At 29.9% G+C, this 27,371-nt stretch overlaps 1 protein-coding gene across 5 annotated transcripts in view; it reads right to left on the reverse strand.

Annotated features, from left to right (window-relative positions):
* Positions 1-410: 410 nt before the first annotated feature.
* LOC106474599 (protein cereblon-like) overlaps positions 411-27,371 on the reverse strand; it is a 34,027-nt gene continuing 7,066 nt past the window's right edge. For 3 of the 5 annotated variants that reach the window (XM_013935288.2, XM_013935290.2, XM_022402912.1), the window contains exons 2-9: positions 18,552-18,655; positions 14,795-14,994; positions 11,245-11,406; positions 10,900-11,083; positions 10,572-10,637; positions 7,039-7,239; positions 4,431-4,630; positions 411-4,117 (exon numbers count right to left, since the gene is read on the reverse strand). In XM_013935288.2, coding sequence (XP_013790742.1) covers positions 3,946-4,117; positions 4,431-4,630; positions 7,039-7,239; positions 10,572-10,637; positions 10,900-11,083; positions 11,245-11,406; positions 14,795-14,994; positions 18,552-18,655 — 1,289 coding nt within the window. In that variant the 3' untranslated portion in view covers positions 411-3,945. The remainder of the gene's footprint in view (positions 4,118-4,430; positions 4,631-7,038; positions 7,240-10,571; positions 10,638-10,899; positions 11,084-11,244; positions 11,407-14,794; positions 14,995-18,551; positions 18,656-27,371) is intronic. The other 2 variants (XM_013935289.2, XM_022402911.1) reach the window with 1 other exon arrangement.

Genomic DNA, 27,371 nt, shown 5'->3' on the forward strand with positions numbered 1-27,371 from the left:
AATTAACTTCTGATCAGATCAAGCTAAGTACTTGAAGGAAAACTAAAAATCAACCTGACATTCAGTATAGCTAATTAAATATAATTCTTTTTTTTTATGTTTCTACTTATAAAAGTTAGAATGCATTGCTTTATCAGTTTGGTACTCTCTTTGTTAACAATATTTTCCACCAATAATACCTCGATACTCTATTTTAACTTGCAACCTGCTCTTGCATGAAGGGCAGGTGTGGATAGGTCAGTTTAAAAATATATTCTAAAATATTTGTTGTTTTCCCGAACTCCAACTTATACTGGTCTTTTTATTCTCTCAATGTATTAGTTGTTCACATTCACAAATAACGCTCAGCTCCAACTACCTACTTACCAACTGGCTCAAGAAATATGGCATTTTGATGAAAACACACACACTTTTTTGAAGCAAAACTATTTTATTTAACATCAAACTAATCTTTACATTTGATAGAGTTACATAATTTTAATCAACTTGGCTGGGAAAAAATTCAAGACTAGTGGCTTAGAACAATTACAACATTTTGACATTCTGTCTGCTCTTTCTTATCACAATATGTTAAATCACAGAACTCTTATTCCATCTACAGTAACCAAGGACATTATACCACTACGATTTTTCACCTTTATTACAAAATGATAGAAGTGTGCTTAGAACATGTGTTTGAAAAACAACTCAATACTATTAAACTCATTATAAATCAAAGGGCTAAAAGTTTTAGATTTATATTTAATGGGTATCTTATTATCAGGAAATAAAAAAACTTTATAAAAACTGAACTATTTATACAGTTTACAGAACAAGTATAAACAAAAATTTAACCAGATTTCTTTACATGCTGAACAATTTTCAACTTGTACAAGATCTGCAATACCATTGTCTCTGCTGACGGGAATTTTTTACAGATTCCACCTCTTTAACTAAAGGCATACAAAATGTGTAGCACACATGCATACTAGATGTTTTTTCCTTTACTTAGAAATGTGATTCATAAAATTTTTTATACACATGTATGTTGGTTTAAAATAAGACTAGGTCAAGGAATATGTCTAATTCTCTTTCATCCTAGTTACCTTTTATTCTGGGTTATTCCCTTATGGTTTTAATATATTGCTGTAAAGTATAATACTCTGTGTAAAGGTGGGCAGCTATCTTTTCCACTGGCAGGTTAGGTGATACCTTGAGGTTAAATATCCCCTTATCTTTCTGTTGGAATGACCAATAGTGACATGGTAGTGCATGTACTATGAGAACAACAACATTGTCAAAATGTGTATATCATGTAAACTTTTCTAAGTCTGGAACAGATAAAGATTTTGTTTTTAAGAGCATTCTCAACATCCAGTAAATGTGCTATATTCCAACTTACACACTTATCGTTTTGCTTTCTCACAACTCAGTGAAAATCAAGAAAACTCATTTTAACTCTTCCACACATTTTCTACTTAAGCTTCTTTTTACTGGAGGGTTCTACAATATCTGTTGAGTAAAACAGTTTATCTAGAAGTACCACGTGCATAGAACTATTACAAAGTTTTGCGTATCTTACTTTACTCTTCAGAAAGGGAAAAAAACACCCAGTCAATGAAATAACTGATTTACAGATGTACTTATTTTTTCTTATTTTTTTAATACTTATTAGAACCTGTAAGATTCAATAGCTGGACTGAAAATTCAATGCAAAAGTGCATTTCATAATAACATGGAACCCTTAATATTATCACCGGTCACTGTACATTTTTGTCTTGTCAATTATATTTTTCTTACTAAATTTCAGTCTTTAGGTATAATTTGATTGAAATATGTTTATGTTATAAATATTTTATCTTTTGTAAACTTTATGCCAAAAAATCAATTTCTTATAATGACAAACCAAAACATGTAACTGCCATAAAGCAGGTTTATATTTTTGAAAATAGCAATTGACAAAGTCCAAAATGGTGTAGCTTATTTATCACATACACAAAAAACCTATAACCTTAAATAAAATGCACTTGTAATTATTCATTAGAAATCTTTCAACCTAAGAAAACTTAAACCAGTATTTTCAAAGTTAGAATAATTAAATCAACTAAATTTTAATTTTTTCCCAGCCTGTTGAGTTAAAAGTGGATAAAAATGGTTATCACAGGTAAATTCTTAACTCAACAGATTTCACAAGTCATTGAAAATATCCAATAATTCACTTATCATATCAAACAAATCACACAACTTCTGTATGTGCATCTTTGTATGAATTTCCATTTAAGAACTTTATAATAGCATAAAATTAAGATCCTATAATTCTGAAGTTCAATGTCCACAATTATAAAACAATATGAATTACACATCAATTACTAGGTTCACAAGAAGATAGGTTTTTAGAAAGGGATTGAAAACATCCTGGCTCTATAAAATAAAGGTCAACCTTGGTCTATCATTTCTCGACATTCAACAAAGTTTTTCCAGTCAGGCCTGGTGATTTAATATATATATATATATATATATATATATATACACAAGGTTTTTAAAGACATCATCTACTTGATGGACTATAACAGAATGTCGTACCTGAAGACATTCTGAATGTGTATGCTACTCCAAACATGTACGAAAAGAAAATTGGTTAATTTTTTCTTCTTTTACGATTAGACTAAAGACAATTTTCTACATTAATACTTCCAGCATCATTAAAAAACAACAAAAACACTTGAATAAAGTGGCTATTATTGAAGTATTCTATAGAATAATCAAGAGCTTACACTTATCATTAAGGATGTACTAAAACTAAGCTAAAAAATTTAATAATATTCTTTAACGACAAACCTCTTTTAAAACCCAACCTACTGTATTTATCAGTTCACACCTTAACATGAAAACCAATTTTTCTTCGTTTTGAGCTGTTCTGTAGAAACATAAATTGTATTACATTTTTTTCCATATGTTATATTTTAAGATCCGCATCTAGTTACCGACTTATCGAATAATGAAGTCACCATTTTCTCACTTTTCTGTTGTCTAATTCATTTCTTGATAATTCTGCCACAAAATCCAAAGCTTCGTGCTATGTGAGCTTCGAGTACTTTTCTTTTTCATTGTCTTTATTGTCCAAGTCTATACAGCACATAAAAACTATCATGTTCATTTAAAAGGTTTTTCAACTTACTAATGTCAGCTTTCTTCTTGGTAATTTTCTTTTAGCTCCTGATATTCAGATATATCACTTAGTTCACAATTTCTTTGACTTCCAGTTAATGATAATTACTCTTTTATTTGAGAACAGATCACAAACTACCACTTTCATTCCCGTCATTTTTCGGTAAGCGTCAGAATCTGTGAAGTAACTTGAATACTTCTTAGTTGATCTTAACACTACTGTTACTATATTTAAGATGCAGGTTCACATGGTATTAAATCTACTAATAATTTCTTCAAACAATCATCTTATTAGTTTAAAGTATCAAAAGATTGTTAAATATGGAAATCATAATAACTCTTCTTGCTAATACAGATATCTATCCAATGTCCTTCTGATAAACGTATATTTAGTTTCATGAAGTTACCAAAGTAACTAGGTAGGTCGCATACATTTACAACTTGTAACGCAGTAAGTAAATAATGAACAGTTACAACAGTGAAGACATTTACAGTTTTTACCTGGTGTCTGGATCAGGAAGAAACGTACTCTGAAAATCCCAAGCTTTCAACTAATTCTGTACCACAGCAATACACAAAGAATCAGAATAAACTTTACTAAAAGCTTTATAAACTTTTTTTGAAAGCAAGAAATGGATCACCACAGAACTGAGAAGGAAGATAATTATCAAAGGTCTTATTTACTTGTGTTCATATTTCTACTTTTAAATTATCATGTCAGGCTTGTAACCATTTGAAAATTCTCACATTTTTTTTGGTACAACCAAAGTTGATATTTGAAGATCTGTTAGTGATACACTAGAAGCTTGGTTTCCACTGTTCATCCTCACGGCCAGAACAAAGAGCAGGCCTCAAAGCAGCTCGGCATAATCCCCAGAATTGCTGTGGCTGTAGCTTACGTTTAGTAGCTGTAAACTTCCACCCCATGTGACTGCCACATCCACTACACGAAGCAATAGTCCAAGCATACCTTAAAAAATATCGATATGAAATTACTATTCATATCACCACCACTAAAGCCACAAGTGATCCTATCTCACAATTGTGAAATGTAACTTTTAAGAACTAGTAGTTTTAGTACACCTTCATTTTGAAATCACGAATATGGAAAAAACATTACACCTTAACCTAAAAATCAGATCTCTTAAATCAAAATGATCAATAACGGCTAAGAAACTTCGGCCAAGACTTAGTAAATGTACAAAGAGAGGGGTGTAATTGAAAAACACGATTAGCAGTAATACATTTAACATAAAATGCTTTTTTATGCTGCATTAACTTACCCAGGAAACCAGCTTTGTTCTGTTGATGATCTGTTTTGCAACAGTAGTCCACAAGCTTTGTAAGATGTCACTATCTCATGTACGTAACCACTTGGGTTGACGTAAGTTCCCTGAAGGCCCTCCAGCGACATACTAAAAACATCACACCTGTTGATGATGTCTTTATTGCAAGATGAAATTCGACAGCAAAGTACAGTGTACTGTTGTTGAAAAAAAGTAAACAACGTTCTTCAAAGTTTATGAAAACTTTATTAATCTTTCAAAAGTACTGTAACTGTTTCCATACTTTGTCTTCAACAAGTATTAAACAATAATCTAGTCATTGGGTAGTAACTATACACAATTACCATAAAAGTAGATATTTTAACCAACATTTCTTAAAACAAAACAACTAATTGTTATTATTCATGCTAGACTGTTGAATTTCTTAGATATCAAACTAGTTCTTCACATATGGCATATGATGAATTCGTTTTTTTTTTTCAATAATGATGGCAAACTTAGAAAATTTCCATTCAAAAGTGAGAACACATTCAGAATGTATAAGAGGAAATCATCAATACAGTGTATTTTTTGGTAGTTACATCGCAATGTAATAGCAGTTCTGGCCATTTGTAAATAATCCAATACAATTAGATTTACGATGGTGTTGATTTGAATACAAATATTACAAGTATTATTTCTTTTATTTTAAACTTTTACACAACTATATTCACATGACATTTGTATACAAATTTAGCATAAAAGAACAAACTGAAAAAACACACAACACACTACTAAAGGACTGAACATGTTATGGGATAGCACGAAACACTTCTAAAAGAAAGAAAACATTAAGGAAAGCACACAACACTCCTAAAAGACTGAAACATTAAGGAAAGCGCACAACACTTCTAAAAGACTGAAACATTAAGGAAAGCACACAACACTTCTAAAAGACTGAAACATTAAGGAAAGCACACAACACTCCTAAAAGACTGAAACATTAAGGAAAGCACACAACACTTCTAAAAGACTGAAACATTTTTCCTTAATGTTTTCTTTCTTTTAGAATTTTTTATGCTTTCCTTGCACAAAACACTTCTAAAAGAGTGAGAAAATTAGCAATAATGTAAAAAAATAATATTTTAGTCTACTTTTCAGTTTGTAATAGCTAAATTATATTCTCTAGTTATTTAACAAGAACATTTTTTGATTTAGTATTCTCATTAAACAACTTTCTGTTTATCTATTCAGCATGAAAATTATCAATTAACCCACAAAGCAGGACAATTTTTTTTTACTAAAACTACCAAGAAAATTAACTTTCTTCACAATCATCAGGTATGACAATTATTTTTAGTTTGATCCAGGATCCGGTACAATGATTCTTTGATTTAGCCACTCGGTACAAAAGTTCTAAGAGTTAGCCACTAGGTACAACAATGTTTACTGAGCTACATCATAAAACAACTTGTAGTAAGACAGTATTCCCATTTAACCAGCTGGTATGACAATTGTTCACACAGCCGTCTCGTAAACCAATTTTATAATTGGTCATTCAGTAGTATGATTATATACTTGGCCATAGTATGAAAATTTTATATAAGGCAAACCAATTTTCTACTTAGCTACCGCAAATGCCAATTTGCAAGCTAACCATCCAACAATGAAATTTTTTAAGCCAGCCGTCCAATATAATAATGTTCAATTTAGCCACCTAAAAAGTATTTTATTCTCTGAATGGTCAGAAGTGAGATACATAATTCAGGCATTAAGTTAATATAATGATTTAAAGAAGTGAAAACATTCAGAATTTTCTAATTTGATAGCCAAACTTCCTGAGATATGTCTAACATCTTATTACTTTATAACTCACGCTCTATAATGCAGAAATGTGTTATCTTAGATATGTCTAGCATCATAGTTATATAATTCACCCTTTCTAACATTGAAATGTGTTATCTTAGATATGTCTAGCATCATATTGTTATATAATTCACCCTTTCTAACATTGAAATGTGTTATCTTAGATATGTCTAGCATCATAGTTATATAATTCACCCTTTCTGGCACAGAAATGTGTAATCTGAGATACGTCTAACATCTTATTGTTATATAATTCACCCTTTCTGGCACAGAAATGTGTAATCTGAGATACGTCTAACATCTTATTACTTTACAACTCACTCTAAAATGCAGAAATGTGTTATCTTAGATATGTCTAGCATCATATTGTTGTATAATTCACCTTTTCTAACACAGAAATGTGTTATCTTAGATATGTCTAGCATCATATTGTTGTATAATTCACCTTTTCTAACACAGAAATGTGTTATCTTAGATACGTCTAACATCTTATTGCTTTATAACTTACCCTTTCTAACACAGAAATGTGTTATCTTAGATATGTCTAACATCTTATTGCTTTATAACTTACCCTTTCTAACACAGAAATGTGTTATCTAAGATACGTCTAGCATCTCATTGTTTTATAACTCACCCTTTCTAACACAGAAATATGTTATCCGAGATACGTCTAACATCTTATTACTTTATAACTTACCCTTTCTAACACAGAAATGTGTTATCCGAGATACGTCTAACATCTTATTGCTTTATAACTTACCCTTTCTAACATAGACAACTCACATCTCAGTCGCTGGATGTCACTATTTAAACCCAATAAGAAGAGACGTTTGTAGTCATCTAGTGGTAAGTTAGCTGCTACCCAGTACGAGAAGTCCACTGGAGTTTTGGCAACTTTATCTGCAGGCACAGAACAGTTCCATTTCTCAAGTTCCTGTTTAATTCTCTGGACTAATAGGTGCTAAAGTAAACATGACAAATTTGTTAAAATTTAGGCTAGTACTCATTTCTCATGGTCTTTCTTGATTTATCAACTTTCCATTATAAGCAATAATAGCAACATATTAAAACAACAATCTATATAAAACAGTACATCCAAGAAAAAAGATAACTTTCAATAAAAATTAATATATCTGAATAATGGAAAACCAAAGAAATTCACGATGTCAGCTTTAACCATTCCATCCAAACATTATAGCCTAGTCATTATGAACTAATTTTATGAAAACAAACACTGGAAAGATGTTACAAGTATACCATAGCAATATTTTAGATTAATTTTGCATAAAAACATTAAGTTCTGAAAAAAAAAGGAAGAGTAGTAAAGAAAAAAAAAAATACTTACAAGCCTAATTTTTATTCAGGTTAATAAACTATAAATATTTTTAGGGATTACTTTTCTTCACAGAGATTAATATAAAAATTACAGAAATAAATATGTATATCTGTATGTATACACGGGACCCATTCTGAACCAATCAATATAAACTAGGTGGCCAAAACATCCCCAAGTTAATAGAACAACATTTATTACTTTTTGTGGATGCATATTGCCAGAAATTCAACAGAAAACTCACACTGAATATCTCAACAGCACTATATATTAAACCAAGTTTATAATAAAATTTTTCAAGTAAATGTAAGATAATCTGTACATTAAACTAACTGAACCAATAATACTAAGAAAGCAAACTTGCATATTAATTAAGAACAAGTAACTTTTCCATCATAACGTTTCCCTGACATTTTCCCCCTATGTACATTTAAAAATTCATGTGAATATTAGCTAATAATCCTTATACAATAATTACATTTTTCTTATAAATTTGTGATATAAACTTATAATCTGTATTAACTCCTGATCAGAACAAGCTATCTACACAAGTCAGAACTAAAATTAACTCATAATGAATACAGCTAATTTAATATACTGTTCTTGTGTATAATAGCTAGAATGCATTGTTTTGTCAGTCAGGTATCCTCACTGGTAGCAATATTTTTTACCATAATCCCAATAATATCTCATAGCGTTCAGTCACCTTAGGAGATTTAAGTTTGTCCTAAATCCATATACTAGGCTATCAATGCTAAAAAAACATTCTAGAATAAAAATATATAATAAACAAACATATTAAACATTCCAAACAATACTATTAATGAAAGTAACAATGAAGAAAGAATAGAGCATAACTTACTTGAATGCTTAAAAAAAAAAAGATTTATATCAAAAGTACGTATGGAATGCATTACAATATATAGAACCTCACATGGAGAACTCATAGTTTGATAAATATTTATAAACAAACAGTGCATTTGTTGACAAAATTAGAGGTATCTAATTTCAGGTCTTCCAATTAACACAAACAGTATTTTAAGTATGTATCAACTCTTCAATCAAATTTTTTTGATCATCTTGATTGAAACTTCACGTCATCTTTCAAGTAAGAGACTGACTAAAAGAGATTTAATTTAACTTACGAAGATTAAGATGATTGTTCAGAAAACAGTAGCATTCACTTATCGTTTTTAAATCACCATAACGAAACAGATTGATGCCCACAAACACACAAAAAAGTTACTGAGTTCATGAGTGTTATTACCATTCTACATTAACCCTCTCGCCATAGGTATCCTTTACTGTGCACGACACAAGGTTTTAGTGTCTTGAATTCAAAATTTTATTAAACTACTTTATGTTTATGCTATACCAATTAGAATAGCATAACATCTTAGCTAATAATCCATATTTTAATAGTATATGTTTTAAGTTCTTAATTTTATAAGGCAATATTTAAAAAATCTTGAATTTCCCTTAGTGTGACACACGTGACACATTTTCTCTAGGTATCTTCTCATCTCTGTTTTACCCCCCCCCCCCTAAACTATGAAATTAAACATAAATTACTCCCTATAAAATCTTCATTGCTCAAACAAACCATAATTTTTATAGCTTTCAATTTTGTTTGGTTACAGAGCTATTAAGTAGAAAATCAGACCCCTCCTGCCACACCCACCTGTCACATCCCCTCTTTCAGGATTTGTTAATAATTCTCTCTTATGTTTAATTATATATTATCTATAACTAATAACTGTTCATCTATCAAATAATGTATTCTGTTATATTATGCCCTGGACACAGAATAATCAATTTCACTTGTAATACACGGTTCATTCCCATGGGAAAGTTAATGACTAGCTTGGATGAATTTGTAATGCCTCTAATTCAGTGCTCTAATAGCAAATTAAGAATGGTAGTACATCAATACAAATAAATTATCAAAATAATAAAATAAAAGTAAATATCTTTCCACTTTCCATTTTCTTCTGTAAATGTGTATTTTCAGTTTATGGATTTTGGAAAGTTTAAAAGAAAAACAGTACTACATCAGAAATTCATCTGAATGCAAAATGAATTGATCGGAAGTTATGTAAGTTATAGTAAAATACATAGAGGTGTTAATGTGGCATAATTATCTGCTATGCTGCCTTTTACACCAAAAACAAACTGAAGTTTGGCAATTATAGACCCAATAATGGAAGAGGTTCTAAACTTACCCTGTTCTCTGTACTGAACTACAAAAGGTAGTTATAACAAAACTGATACATAATACAAATGTTATCAAAAACTGGTACCCAAACATAATGAAAATGAAAAACAAGTAATAACATTACATTAAAAAATAAAAGACAGTTCAGAACAATAACTTTCAAAAGTCACACTTGATAGGTTTGAACAAAATTCAATCATAAAATGTTTTCAAAGAAAAAAGTTAGCATTACAAAAATTAGGTTACAATTACCTAAGACAAAAATGATAAAACTGACATTTTACTTTAACTTCTAAATATAATATAAATCTTTAATGAGTTCATTAAACTAGCTTGACTGGTGGGAGCCAAAAATCTCAAAGCTGCAGTATTTAGTTGGTCATGGTGTGGATTTTTGTTACCTAATGTGCGTTTAGATGTTTTAATTTCATAGCTAAATTTTAAAAGTGTTTAAAAAAAAAAAGAGATTAAAAAGTTATAAAATTAATGAACATAACTGAAAAAGGCTACATAGAGGTAGCATTAAAACCATATTTAACTTGTTTTCTTTTATCAGAGTAAAATTCTATAACAAAAACCCTAAAAATTAACAGAATGAGGTTATTTCAATATTTTTTATGATAATTTACTGAAGACAAAATTTTAATAAAAATTTGTAGTGTTTTGGAAAATTCCAGCTAATACACTATTTACTCATATCTAAAAGTATGACAGAAGAATAATGTATAAGAAAAGAAAAACTTACAGTATCATACTGCTGATAAACCCATCGTGGCCATCTTGTGTAGTTGGCAAAGTCAAACTTATCATACTGGTAAATAAATTACAAAATGTTATTATATATATGCAAAATTAATGTGATTAAATTTAATAGCACAAGAAAAATTATAATGTGTAAAAATTAGCAACCTTACTCTAACATAACGATTCGGTCTTTCATAGATTTACAAATTATTTTCTTAAGCCATTTTGTTGAGCAAGTGAAGATTTTTTAATGTTTATTATATGATAAAACTTTTGTATATTTTAAATTGATACTGTAAATAATGTATTTTAGGAACATAATGCCCCACCTTTCCTCTTACGAGTGACTTAAACAAAGTTGAATCGGCAATAGAGCCCTGCTCCTTTACTTTCATATGTTCTGGAGTGGAGAGGGGTAAAGTCCTAAACCTGTCTAGACAATGAAGTCTTGCTCCTTCTCCTGGGTCATCCAGCGTTATCTCGGGAAGAATCCTCACCTTGCCCATTAATACACTAGATAAAAGTGTCACAACTCAAGCTACAATGTAAGTAACAGAAAAGTAATATCAGTGAAAGTTAGAAAAATAAATATTTTTTTCTAAATTATGCCAAGTTTTCTGGTATTCCTGGAAATATATAAATGACTCTTTTTTTATTAAAAAAAAGACACTCACCCATCGATCTGTCGTCTTGTTTCTATAACCTGGAATCGCTGCCGACCTTCTGCTTTAAGCCTGATGGTAGAAAGTCTAATGTCTTCATCTGCTCTCTCTATGTAAGACCTTATCTCTGCTGTAGTACCAATACATGCTACATCTGCTGAAGGAGATTGATGTCTGAAGCAAGAATAAACAAGTCAAGTGTCTTTTATAACTCTCCTTAGATATCCCTTTATAAGCAATGTAAATATTATACATAAAAACCATTCATATAACTGGCTTCCACAAGGAAAACAACCACAGAAATGACAAAAAACATATTTAACGAACATTTCATGACAGACACATTCCATCTTCAGCACATTCCTACAGTAAATACAAAACTATAATTACAAATAATAACCTGAATGTTGAACATAAGCTCATGTAGTATTACACATTTCTGTTGATACTCAAAGGAGAGATGGGTGGATTATGAAAACCAGAATATGAACTTGGATATTAACCTACTCTGAATAAGTGTATCTATATAGACGATGAGATTAAAACAAGCTGAACTAAACAGAAGTTGAGTTATTGTTTAAGTCAGGGAAAGTTTAATAACTACTCTCTCTTTAATCAGACGTTTCAAATTGTGCAGCATGTAGCTGAAAGTTTAAAAGCCCATTGATGAGTTTTAGTGTCCAATAGTTTGACTGTGTGTGTGTGTGTGCCACAAATATATGTATAAATGATTCATGAACAAAGTGTTTTATAATGTTTAAAATAAGTACTCCATCTAACTATTTATGAAATCTGTGCATTCTATTTTTGTCCATTAACATGAGTGTTAGTGGCCAAATTCTGTGCATTTCTGAATGTGTTTTGAAAAATCATTTTCTCTCCAACAATAACAGATGCATTGAATTCATTGACACCCGATGTATGTCTATGGAAAAACTAGTTATGTTTCTTGAAATCTTTTATTTGGGGGGAAAGAGAGTAATAGTTTACTAACTATATATAAAAAGTTGTTTGAAAATGTTACAAAGTAACGTTCATTTTCATCAAAAAAATTCAGTAGTTCTAATAGAGTAATCTATTGAAATTTATAAGTTGAAACCCATGAAACACCATTAATCATATTCTCAGCTTATTACCAGTTTCGTACTAATTTACATACTTGTTTATTTTCATGTAAAAAAGTTTAGGATTAAAAAAATAACTTAATCTTAAAATATTGCCCCTAAAGATGTATTTCACATGAAATTAGGAGTAGTTTAAACATGTCTTTAAAAAAAAGAAGCTGAAAACAGGAAGATTGATTTCATGCCAGAATAATCTGTTGAATGTAATTGATTGATGAACCTGATGATTATTCGATTAGTAACTTCCACTAATTGCTCAACTCTAAACTGAATAATAAGAGCTTGAATTCTGTCTAACTCTATCGCTATGGGTAGATCAGAATGTGCATGTCATGATCTTTTAGAGAATTACATTTAAAATGTAATTAAACTACTTTGTTATCAATGTATAAGAATAAACTTGGTATCAAAACATAGTTCAAAAATCAAATTTTAACATTATATAAGTTTTAAGTTCTTAATTTTATACAGAATTATTTTTAAAAATCATAAATTTTTCCCTAGTATGAGAATATTGAAATTTGTTCTCTAGGTCTTTAATCTTCTCCAATTTATTTATCACCACTTTCTGAAGTATGGAATTTAACATAACTTACTCATTACAATATAAATATTAATAAAGTAATGACAAATTTTTATAGCCTTCAATCTTATTTATTTATGGAGTCATAAGCTAGAAAATCAGACATACTTTCATGCCCACCTGTCATATCACTTTCACAATAGAAAGTTTTAATCTATTAAGTGACACATGATATTACATTGTTTTCAGTACAGAGTATTGTCTATTTTTATTTCAGTTTGAAAGTTTCTCTCATGGTGTTTAGATCAAGAACCTTAAATAAATTTTTAAGGCTCTTATACCATAGTTAGAAAGCCAATTCGATTATAATAGTTATAAGACATTGTTTGCTTTGTGCGTGTTACTTTTCTGGGTTTTTCGCTGCATTTTTTAAGTAAATAATTTTTTATTTAGTGTATCAGTATCATTAGTATGAAAAAAAAGTTTCAATTTCATCAATAACCAACAGCAATAAAAAACAAGAGTACAAAAGTAAGTATATATATTTCTTGTTTTTCATGTATATTTTTCATTTATTGTTATAAAAGTACCCACAATGTAAAAACCAGAAATTTATTAGGTTAAATTATATAAGATAAGGAAAAATAATAATAAAAAATTATTCATGAGGTATGCTCACGAACAGCTTGTGAGTTATATCATTCAATAGAGTAATGTAAGCCTTGACAAATATTTTCAGATATAGAAGCCAGCTCAAAACCTCTGGAGTTGGGTGTACCTAACCTAACTTTACTACTGTTTGTACCGGGAAATGGTGATACAGTGCATATTTATTTACTTTCACAGCAATGAGTCTGAGTCTAAACATGTGCACTAATTGGATGAATTGAGAAAAAGAAGAAAACAAAATGACATGAAATTAGTTATGTGTTGTGCAACTGCACTGCTTCATTCCTGAAAAAACACAAAGTGGTGAATCTACCAATAAAATTCTAGAAACAAAGTTTGATTTAAGACTCAAAGAATGCAAAAATAGTTCCAAACTTTCAAGAGTCCAGAACTGTTCTAGATTTAAGTTTGATTTAGCACAGCCCTATGCAAAAATAAAATAGGAGAAAATACTAGGTGCTACAATGAAATTTTTAGTCACAATGGCGACCTGATGCCCGGGATTTGTCAAGGCCTGAAGCTATGTGAGCTACATGCTAAGATTATTAGTTAGGGTTCAAAGGGCAATAAAACAATAAAATTATGCATAAACAGATATTTACTGTTACGAGCCTAAGCTATTTAGCATAAACAAATGAAGTTTCTTGTTATAATTGTAGTAATTCTGGAAAGAAAAAAGGGGTAACTTAGATTTATTGCATGTTTTTTATGGTGGTTATGAAGTCAGTCAAATTGACCAAGTCCACACAGATATAGACTTTAACTCAAAAAATATTTGATATTTATTCAAGAGGTTTTAGAGGTTCCACAAATAAAATATGAACATTTTTACATGAAGAGAAGTATTTTTAATCTTAAAATCAAATTCACTTTGCACTCAGAACAGTCAATACTCTGACTCTATATATTCATGGACAAATCTTTAGTAAAAGTACTTAATTAAAAATCAGATTTTTTTGTGTACAAAAGGCTTCCAACATTTATTGAAAGCCTATCAAATTTTGTGAAGACACATGTACCATATTAAAAGTTATAGTATGGAAACTGCAATGATTAGTTTGTGGTTACGAGGTTCGTTAAATTGACCTAGCCCATGTGGAAAGTGTTAATATTATAATAAAATATATCACTTATAATCATTACACATTTGAATCAAGACTAGTAACTTATAAAAGATAATTCTAAGTGAATATAAATTTGGTAATAAAAAATATTTTGAAACATAAGAGGTGGTTTGAGTACTTACTGATTTACAATTCCAAGAGTACGGTCTTTTTCTATGATCCTTTTGACCATGCTAACAGCTGAGGGCTCAAACAACTGTAGGGGAAGTGTTTGACCGGGAATAAGAACAATTCCAGGAAGTGGTAGGAGGGGCAAACTCTGACAGCTGTCATCATCTAATAAAGTTCTCCCACTCAACTCTTCCAAATCATTACCTAAGTACTACAAAAGTACTAACTGACATCACAGCTTACGGGGTCAAGTATTTATCAATTAATTAAATAATTACAAGTTTAAAATTACATATTATGTAAGAATAAAAATTAAAAACAGAATTAAAGAGAAAAATTTAATACAAAATAGGAGTACTTATCTGCTACATCAAAAAATTTTCCAAGCAATATTTAATGAATCAAATATTGGGCAACATCTAAATCTTGGGCAATATAATATAAACAACAGAATAAAGAGACAAAACACAGACAAGCTTAAGATGAGATATTTTCTACAAGGATAAGCAGCAGAAAAATAAAAATTAAAAACAAATAAAATTTGAGGAAAAAAATTGGAAAATCATCCAACATTTTTAAAAATTTACTCATAACAATAGGTCTTAAAAACTAGTGTCCTTAATGAAACTTGGTCATCTTGATAAACTGTACTGATTTTAGTTATGCAAACTAAGTGTATCTTACAAATCAGTCTACAATAACAAAGCAAGATGAAGGAATATACAGGTCTAGTGAAAACATGCAGTTATAATAACAGGTAGGCAAACAGCAATTTATAAGTATAAGGAAGAATTTTATTGATGATGGAACATGTACTATACGTTTTGACAGAACACTGGCCTCTCTTCTTCAGGTATGATCTGTACTAAGCAATACCAGGTTTATATATCGTTGCAAAGATGAAAGACACAGGGATTAAATGTAAGAGAAATGTTGTCAGTATGTGACAGGATTTAGGTAAAGGTCAAGCCTGGTCAAGTGTATGAATGGTGAATAGACCTCACCAAGTATGGCTGATGTTGCTAGGGCCATCATCACGGTAGCAGAAGACTTTCATCCCAAAATATTTTGAGACCCATTTCATATTAATGATATATTAAAGGAGATATCTGAAATTCACCTCTACGCATATAACCTCGGTGTTACGCTTATAAATCGCTGTTTGCCTACCTATTATTATATTAGCATAATGTGCTTCCTGACTCAAGTATGCAGAGTTATACCATTTTAATACCAATGAAAAATAAACTACAGACCCTATTCTTCTTTACATTTCACACACATCACCTATTCCATACAAACATCATATTACTAGAATAAAAACAATAGGCTCTTATAAACAAGATGATTTTGTGCAAAATGATGATAAGGCTAAAAAAAATCTTAAACAATATTCCACTTTTAGCATAGCTCCTTAATTATCTTTGATTAATCAATTGATACAATGTTCTTCAAACCATATTACATACAAACAACAACAACAAAATAAGCAACAGAAGTTAATGCTGCTAGCAAGATGTTGCCTTTTCTCTTGTCAGCAGTTCAAAAAAAAATAATAAGAAGAAGAAAAATGTTGCCGACAAGTTCTGCCAGTCAGTCGGCTTCCCTTCAGTTAACAGTTCAAAATTAGTGACAGCAGCAGATAGCTTTGTAGCTTTGTCATAACAAGGATATAGCAAACAAATTTGGTGGCAATGGGAAAGTAACCCGAGACCCTCAAATCACAAGCTCTTCCCTCCAAATTACCAAAGTAAAAAAAAAAAAGGCTGAAATTTGGCACAAAACAAATAGTCGTTATCTGGCTTTGTACTTAAGTAACAAAAATAATAAAATATTTCAATCACTTGGATAGTTGGAATAAAAGGAAACAAATTTTAACTACTTGATTATTTTTGTGAAAATTGATATTATTGTAATTCTGATCGAGTATTTGAATAATTAAAGAGTAATATTCTGAATCACTAATTTTGATTAACTAAATAATCATAATTTTGATTAATCAATTAAATTGCCCATCTCTACTCATCATGCTACATCATCAAACTTTGGCTATCACACATTAAACAATGTTCTATTTAACTCGGGTAACATTATCATCCTATCGCTCCAATTAAACATCATGTCACTTGATGCTATCAAAATACCCCACACTAAATAAAGGTAGTTTACGTGTTGACCTCGCACCAAATACAGGATCTCTGTTAAGTCTTATTCTACATATTCTAGTTGAAGTTATTTCAAGTTCCTAAATCAATTATATTTATAATATGAAAAACATGACTACAGATTCTGTAAGTATATCTACTGTAAATACATGGTTGCCAGCTCAATAGATGTAATGGAACATGGATATATTACACCAGTACAAACCTCAAAGTCAATATACAATTAGATTACTAGGTGGGGAGGAATTAATATATCTTTTATATAGTCTAATTGTTTTCATCTACCCCTTACAGCCATCTACAAAAGAGATATATATATTTGTTTCATTACATGGGTTTAAATAATCCATAGATCTACAAAATTAGCACTTTTTTTACATTATTAATTGGAGCTATGAACATTTTTCTGTGTAGCTAATTCTGTAATTAGCACTTTTTTAACATTATTAATTGGAGCTATGAACATTTTCTGTGTAACTAATTCTGTAATTAGCACTTTTTAACATTATTAATTGGAGCTATGAACATTTTTCTGTGTAGCTAATTCTGTAATTAGCACTTTTTTAACATTATTAATTGGAGCTATGAACATTTTTCTGTGTAGCTAATTCTGTAATTAACAATTTTTTTACATTATTAATTGGAGCTATGAACATTTTTCTGTGTAGCTAATTCTGTAATTAGCACTTTCTTTACATTATTAATTGGAGCTATGAACATTTTTCTGTGTAGCTAATTCTGTAATTAGCACTTTTTTAACATTATTAATTGGAGCTATGAACATTTTTCTGTGTAGCTAATTCTGTAATTAGCACTTTTTTAACATTATTAATTGGAGCTATGAACCTTTTTCTGTGTAGCTAATTCTGTAATTAGCACTTTTTTTACATTATTAATCAGAACTATGACAAAAATTTGACTTGATTCAGTTCAGCATTTGAAATTAGCATTCATTCGCCCATTGAAGGTGGATTAATTTAGTCCAGAATGGGTTCGTTCATATAATAATCTGCCCTGTGCTTTTGCACTCTATAGTGTTGGAAACCCTATACAATGGTGGTTTTATGACTACCAGCCATGAAGTGATATTTCCCTTCTTTAATAATTTGACATAAGGTGCAATATAATATCTTTAGGGCTGGTGTATGTTACCAACAACAAACCCAGCTAACCAATGGCTAAAAAAAGTTACAAATTCTGCAGTTGCAATTTAAATATACGTAAATACAACCAAAAAAATTTTGTATTCATATTACTCACTCATTTACAAAACTTTTATGTTGGATTATAACATAAGATTATAACATTTTAAAACCAAAATTCCAATATTTATTACTTAAAGAAGTATCTTTATTTTTACTTTTAGTAAATAGTGCACTCAAACTACTTAATCATAAAAGGAAAAAAATAGCCTTCTTGTACATTAAGTTCATAAAAACCACATGTATCTGACACACAGGAAAAACTACATAAAATTAACATAACACTTAAAATAAAATTGTAACATTAATTCAACTGCAAGCAGAAGAGCAACTAATTGTAACAAACAATAATGTTTACATTTATATGAAATTACAAATTTAGAAATTTCACTGGAACTTACAGTGTGTTGGGCAGGAAGAGATGTATCATATGAAACATTTGGATTCTTACTCTTTTTATCACCTTTGGCCATTATTTCACCTTCAGAAGAAATACCATCATCTTCTAGATCACAAGAAAAATACTTTACTTAGTAGCTCATTTAGCCAAAATAATTACAGAAAATAAAATCAGTTATATTCAACAATCAAATATTAAACTGCTATAAATATATTCTGTTGGAATTATAAGCAGAAAGATAACATCACAAGAAATTGAAAGTGGGTTAGTCAGAAAAAAGCAACCATCTTCAACTTAAACATTTATCAAATAAACCTTTGTTAGCCATGTTCTTCACTGGTAATGTTTGATATTAAGTATTAATCAATAAAAAAAGGTCTGGTCAATAGGTAAGAATTTATAATTCACATTAATTCCATGTGTGACTTTAGTTTTCTGCCATATGCATGTAAAATGAGAAGACAAAATTCATATTTCAGAGCAATCTATAAAAACAAAAGATACTTTAGTTACTTATAACACATCAATTTATTTAGTTCACACTGACATTATTCTGAAAAATTCCTCCACTCTATAGAAAGTGATTGTTGAAGACTATGAGATGGCTAAGCTCTCAAATGTTTTCTGTTTTTACAAAGAATGATATTAGCAATATCGCTCATTTTGAGTATTTTATGGAAAATATTGGAATTGACCTGAATCGTGTAGATGATAACCTCTATATGATAATTTGAAATACACTGAGAGGTTAACATACCATCTTTGGGCAACAAGGGGCCTCTTAGTCAACTGAGGCTGTCCCATCCATTAACCCTTTCGAGATGGGTCACAGGTGAAAGGCCATGTCATTGCATTTGTTGACTCGCATTCAAAATTTTATTGAACTACTATTTCATAAATTTATATCAATAAGTTTGGTATCAAACTGTAGATTATAATTCAAATTTTAGTATTATACCTTATTCAATTTTTAATTTAAAAGTAAATATTAAAAAATGATTAAACATTGATTTTTGTGTCACATGGTATGTTGAATGCAGTATTGGTTCAAATTAGATGTTTGTGATGTCAAAATACCAAGTCTGTATTTTAGTAGACTAGTATTTTGTAAAATACAGTCACATTTCAATTATTATACATTATTACTGTTTATAAATAAGTTCTTATACTTGTTTTTCTTAAAACATAGAACAGTAAATAAAGGAATAAAGCAAACAATTATCTCTCTAGTTACGACCATTTGCTGCTTCTGTTAGGTTGCTAAGCCTTATAAAACTTCACATGATGAAGATGTGAAACAGAATAATTTTTTAGGTTTTATATACATTTGAAATAAAGTTGCATTTCTTCGTGAATTGTTTTTTTATTTAATCTATTTAATATGTTCACTTTTATTGGTCATAACTAAAGGAATGTGGATAGACCATGCATTCCTGATCAGGAAGGCCATCTAAAAGATAAATTCCTCAAACAAAGACAAATTTCTTGTGAATGCAGAAACAATATTTTGATCCCTGTTTTGTATTTAGAAATTTAAAATAATACGGTTGTGTCAGACTAGCCTAGTTATTAAAGCAGCGATTCCCAAACTGTGAGTCTTATCCTGTGTGGGGACATGAAGATAATTATAATTAGGCCTACTTTTGTTCTGGATTTAAAAAACTGGAAGCTGCATTATAAATATGTTGGTTACTCTGATGTTTTGTGTGCTTCCTCAAAATGGAATAATATCGGGATGTACTGTACAAAATTATTTTTCCATTGCTATTAAACTTTGATAATTTTTGTGTATTGTAGTTTTGTACAGAAATGGACTTGTGATTAGATTACAGATGTTTGAAGTTACTGATCAAAATTTGCAAAATATAACCAAAGATTACTGAATTATTGAAATAACTGGTTGTGTAGAAAACTGAATATATCATGTTTTTTTTATAAAAATTAAGATAAGATTTTGTTCTAAAAGTGGGTTAGTTTTACTTTTCTAGGTATCCCTTACCCAAGTAGAAGCTTCACCATGAAGATGAATAAGCTGGTCACTTCTTCTCGGAGGAAAAACAGAAAGAGACATTTTAATGCCCCATCCCACATCAGAAGAAAGATCATGAGTGCCCCTCTGACAAAAGAACTGAGGCAGAAATATGGTGTGCGTAGCATCCCGATTCGAAAGGATGATGAAGTTCAGGTAATTAATGGATTGTTTCAGTATTACTTAGATCAAAAATAATAAAACCTTGCAATGTTTTTTACCACTCAATCATTACCATTTATTTTAAATTCAAAACATGCTAAGTTCCTTTCAATGCAGGTATTTTGGAATTTTATGGTGTGTGAAGGCAAACTATATAAAGTAAATTTGTCTACTTTTTGCATGTTACAAGTCTATTTTCTTTGGTACATTATTTAATTAAATGAAAATTTGTCTACTTTTTGCATGTTATTAGTTTATTTTCTTTGGTACATTATTTACTTAAATAAAAATTGCTAAGTGCATTACCATCTATAGTAAAAAAGAAAGAAGATTGGTTAAGTATTTTCTTTGTTTTTCATGTTTGTTCTTTATATATAATTATAAAAGTAACTAAAATGTAAAAATAGGGATCCTTTTAGGTTAGTTAAGATTAGATTAGGTAAAATAAATAATAATATTAATATAATAGAAATGTTTCATGAGGCACATGTGAGCAGCTCGTAGGTAATGTAATTCGATAGTGTAACGTGAGCTGCACATTGCCCGAGGGATTTATAACTTATAATGGCATGGATAGTAGTTAGACATGGTTCAAAGGGCAATAAAATGTAATTATGAATAGATGTATACTGTTACAAACTTTGAGCTACTTGTTTGTGAAAGATTTGTAATATTAACTAAAAGACTGCCAAATTTTGTGAAGATATACACACTATATTGAAGGTTAGAAGTATTAAATCTATAAAGATTTTAATCGAGTACAAAGCGATTACGTGGTCAGTCAAATTGACCAAGCCCGAATTGAGAGTTAAACAGCCCCATACTTGAAACTACTGCTATTATTTTAAACTGAAGACTACAAGCAATTTTCCTTCAATCTCTTAATCATTCTTGCAACAAAATACAGGTGTCATTATAAAAAAATCTCAAAATTTCACTCGTAAGTCTAAAGTACTCTTCTTTACATAAAGGTTTTTTCAATGCTTGTGGGTTTTCAAGACAAAAGTCTCTTCTGTTTGTTGCCTTACCAGTTTTGTTGTTGTCTTTTTCAACATTTGCACCATTTTGGTCCTTCTTGCTGCAAGCCCTTGTAGAAGGGGTAGCTTTAACAACCTAAGCTGTTAGTGTTCTGATGCTCTTTCTTAATTCTTTGTTTACAAAATTAGACACTAAAGGTTTATTTGTATTGGCTAAATTGTACTATTTTTCTATTAACAAAACACAGTTTTGCTGGCTAAACTGAGACACCATGTTCCAGCATCTACTGAACTACAATGACCTCCAATCAACTTTGCAGCCTTCTATCAGGCAAAAAGTAGTTTATACAATTTAGGTCACAATCAAATTTGCTAAAACTGTTCTTGCTAGTCTGAATTTCCTAATAATTAATATATAATTTCATAATTTAAACTTTAACTAAAAAATTGACTTAGCTACAAATATTTGTCAGTATAGCACAATATAATTTGAAATTTCATATTACTGTATGAGTAACATCTCTAGCCTAGGCCAATTAAAATTAAAGTATCAGTCATTGCAGTTGACAGGGTCACATGATGTTATCTGTGAGCTTGTCTGTTTATACAAACAGCTGATTTCATAGTTAATGCTATGATAGATGGTAACAGGATCTGAATTTAACATTATTTATTTATTGGTAAGGATAAAAGAACCAATAGTGGGCTCAAAATAGTGATCATAACAGACTCAACAGGGAATCTAACAATCCCTTGCTCAAAATTCATTTTATGGGCTCTCAAGGATCAGTGTGTTGGCACCCATCAAACATGAAGGACTGAAATTTGTTAAATTGCAAAATTTTTTTATGTGACAAGTTGGGCAATTAGTGGAACTTGCATACTGACTTGCACTTATCAAAACTTATAGCAACATTTCAGTTATTTGGACAGTTTGAATGATTCAAAATACTAATAATTGATTAAGCTGAACAAAGTTAAATTTATCAAATAATAAATCATAATACCAATATTGTGATTACCAATTAGTTGGATTATTTTCAAGACACTGTTTATTTACTTGTAATTTCAATTAATAATTGTTTTATGTGACATTAATCCATCTGATTGATGCTCATATGTAATTTTTCATATTGAATAATGGATTTATTTACCCAGATCTAATTACATCTTATGCCATAGTCTGAAAGACTGAGAACTGAAAAAAAGGATTTGATTTCTAAATGAAAAATTAGTTAGATTGAAGAAATCAGTTACACGAAAGTGTAATAGTGATTAAAATGTGCTGTTGATACCTAGAATAACGTTGTGATATACATGTTGTAATTTACTTAAAAATTCAAAATCAATTATCTATTCCCAATGTGAAAAGTGTCAGTCTCCATTATTTAAATCCTAGTAATATTGAATGGAAATCAGTTCTGTCCATCTTGTGAAAATTTGTTGGCTAAGATAAAATTGTGTGATCATAAAAAACTAAGTGTACTAAAAACATTTTCTTAAGAAAGGCCCATGAAAATCAGTTCAATCTAGTTAGAAAAAATAAAAATGGGTGAAACAAGATTGAGTTTGTTGATTTTTTTTTAGTTCCTTATGCTGTTGCTTTTATAAATGCTGACTTCTAATCCAGTTGGTGGTAGTGAGTTTGTAGTACCAGTTTTTGACAAGACATCCATGATGAGCATCTGATAGTGTTAGTATCAGACACAGGTGTTAGGCCTTTGGCTGGCTGGTTGTTTATTCAAACAGATGTTTAGAACTTGGAACCAGTAGTTTCTGACTTCATTTACAACATTTGTGAAATACAGCTGACAAGGGTTTGAATAATGAAATACAGTCCAGGTTGATATAAGAATAACACTGGGAAAATAACTTAGCCAATTAATTAGTCCTTTATTTTCCCAACCCAATTAAAAGTATGTCTCATATTTTTATGGATGAATACTATATGAAACTTTTGAAGCCTATCAGTCAAAGAATTTAAATGGGACTTGAAGCTAGGATGTTTGTGGACTTCATACTGCAGGGAGGAATTATTTAAAGATGACTCAGAAGCAACCAATGGAGCAATTGTTAGACTACTGAGCACTTTGTTGTGTTTATAAAGACAATTCTGCAAGGTATGGCGATTACATAGAAAAATAACTGGAAAAATGTGGGTCGTCCAGTGATGGAGTTCATCATCCAGAATATATGGTAAGATAAAGTGTGTGTAAGCAGTGGAGGAGGAAAAAAATCCTGTCTTAAAGGCTGTTCCTCTGACAGCTTATAGAACTATGGTGCCATTTATTTCTTCAGATATTGACAAGGTATCTTGTAAGTGAGAGTAAATCAATTTAATCATTTGTCAAAATAATGCTTTCAGTAAAAGGATAAACACTTAGGTGCTGAAATACTATAATTTAAAACTGATTTTATATTGAATGAATAGAAATAATTGGAAACAGTGAGTGACACAAGAATTCAAGTATCAGTGCAATGAAAGGTATTCTTAATAAAAAAAAGTTATGAAAATAGTTGAAAGAGAGTTGTGAGCAGATATTGAAGGTCTTGTAGTTGATGGGCTGCAGAATAATAACTAATAACATTTTGAAATTAGTTGTTACATTGATGAAGCTATGGCTGTAAAGATGTACTTCAGAAATAAGCATGCCATTGACAAAGCTTCTGTGCTATACTAAGACTCAAGGGCAAAAATGTAACTTAAAGGAAGCAGTGATAATCATTTTATTTCTTTCGCTATCTCAGTAAACTTTTTCTGTGGAGTGGTGTTCAAAGACAAACAGTTGGAGTTTGAAAACATCCATATAATCATGTTGCCCTGAAAATTGTTTTTGATCTTTTCAGACTTTCATGATGCACATTAAAAGTAGACATCATTTGACAAGCTATTGCTTGTCAACTAGTACTGTAAGATAAAAACACCTAATATATTTAGATGAACAGAAGCACAACAAAGGAAGAAAGAAACAAACCTAAATTGATGTTTGTGATGAGATTGGTTAATTTAAAAAATAGTATGCCGATGAATTTTTATAAGTTTGATAGTTATGTAGATAACAGATATCAGTTCACTTGGATAGCTAAAATCCAATAACCTTAGATGTAGTATTAAAGAAAATCAGTATCATGATGATATTGAAGCAAAACTGGTCAAAGTTGAATTAGAAGACAAGTAGTTGTAAACATGATATTACATTTTTGGAATTTTATTTTATTGGTAACATTATTTCTTGGATCTAGTGTTTCTGTAATGTGAAAAATGAATCTCAACTTTTCTGGTCCTTAAAATTGTTTATTTTAGTGACTTAAAATTTCTGAAGACTTGCTTGGTTAAGAATGGTTATTTTTTCATTCTGTTTACAGATTTATAATTTAAGTTAAATTGGTTACAGTTTGAAACATAAATTCTAGAAATTTAAATTTTTAGCAGGCTGCTGCTGTTTGTTTATTGAAAACATTTTATGATTGTACTGAACAACATTTGTTTGTTTTAGGTGGTGAGGGGTCATTACAAAGGACAGCAGATTGGAAAAGTTGTCCAATGTTATCGTAAGAAATATGTTGTTTATATTGAAAGAATTCAGAGAGAGAAAGCCAATGGTGCTTCAGTGTATGTTGGAATTCATCCTTCCAAGGTAAATGAAGCTCACTATGAACATTATAATGTTTTCAGTTGCTAGCAAGCTTTCTGACTCAATTATTTAGTTAACTGCAATCTCAGTAAGAAAGTTAACTGTGTTCTTGATGATTATGACTTGTTAGATTGTTTTACTGTACCATCATGAGTGGAGTTTCTTTGTATAGGGTGACACTATTCTGATAAGTTAGGTAACACTTATGCTACGGGCATCTTTTTCTGCACATGGCACAAGGATTTAATGAATTACAATCAAATTTAATTAAAATACTTTGTTATCATGGTATATAAATGTTGCTAGTAATACAAATTTTAATAGTGTATAAGTTTTCAGTTCTTAATTTTATAAGGCAATATTTAAAAATATATAATAATCCCATAGTATCAAAATTGTGATGTTTTCTCTCTAGGCATCACCTTCTCTCTAACTTAATTGTGAAAATTAATGTAAATTACTCATTTATTTTTATATTTAATATAATATTGTCATCACTCAGGCAAAGCATAATTTTCATAGCCTTCAATCTTATTTGGTTAGAGATCAATAAACTAGAAAATCAGCCCCCCCCCCCCCTCTTGCCATGCCAACCTGTCACATCCTCTTTTTCACAAATTGTCAATAGTTCTCTCTGATGTATAATACTATATTGTTTATTACCAATAGAAAGTCAAGGTTTGATCTTTCAAATGATGTATCATATTATGTTGTTTTCTGTACAAAGAATTGTCAGTTTTGATTTCAGTTCAGGCCTTATTCACATTTGAAACACATCAAGCTTAGCTGAATTTCTATTGGCTTTTGTTGCACAGTTAAAAAACCAGAAAAATTGTGATAGTTATGAGATATATTCTGCTTTTTTGCATAATATTATTCTATGTTCTTTGGAGCATTAGTTAATTAAATAAAAATTATTTAGTATAGTAGTACCATTAGTATAAAAAGTAAGGTTGAGTGTTGTCGGCAGCAGAAAAGAAAGAAGACCTAGGTAAGTACTTTTTTCATGTGAATTCTTTATTTATTATTATGAAGTAACTAAAATGTCAAAATTGGAAACTTTTTAGGTTAGATAGGTCAAATAAAGAATAATTTTCACAAGGTATACTCACAAGTATATCATGAGTAGCCCAAGCATTATGTAATTTGGTAGGGTTATGTGACCACATCTTCCAAGTGATTTATGTATTTTGTGGTGGGAATATTGGACACAGGTCAATGGGTAATGATAAAATAAAATTTTATTATAAACAGATATATACTGTTACAAGTTTAACATTATTTAGAATAAGCAAATATAGTTTCATGTTACAAGTTTAAAGTAGAAAGAAAAAAAAGGTGATCTAGATATATTTCTTTTCTCTCTCTTTTTTTTGTGGTAACGAGGTTGGTCAAATTGACCTAATTACATATAGAGTTAGGGTAGAGAAATTAACAGTTAAAATACAGTTTTTGAAAAAATGTTTGAAATTTATTTAGGAGGTTTTTAGTGTTTACACAATTGAAATTTGTGATTTTTCAGATGGAGAAACGTATTTTTAATCTTAACATGAAAATCATTTTGCACTTGGAGCAGTCAACACTCCATATTTGACTCCATATTTTCATAGTGAAATGTTTGTGGTGAAATGCAGATTTTTTTTATCTAAATGACTCTTAATGTTTACTGATTAAACTGATGGCTTGCAAAGTTTTGCGAAATACATAAAATATATTAGAAGTTACTGTATGGAAACTATAAGTCAATTTGAGGTCACGAACTAGCCTGATTTGACCAAGCCCTAGTGAGAGGGTTAAACTGAGTCATCAATCTTTAGCCTCTTTTTTGAATTTATATTCAGATAATGTAGATAAATAAATTTTCTGCCTGTGCAGAAATAACTTGTCAAAAGATGAAACAAAGATGAAAATGCAAAAATTAGGAACAAATTAGAAATTATGTACAAGCTGCCCAGTGTCAGATAACAATATCAAGAATTAAATTGTGGCGGATTGCTACAAGTTCTTCAAATACCTAT

Source organism: Limulus polyphemus, unplaced genomic scaffold (assembly GCF_000517525.1).
Source record: "Limulus polyphemus unplaced genomic scaffold, Limulus_polyphemus-2.1.2 Scaffold7417, whole genome shotgun sequence".
Lineage (NCBI taxonomy): Eukaryota > Metazoa > Arthropoda > Merostomata > Xiphosura > Limulidae > Limulus > Limulus polyphemus.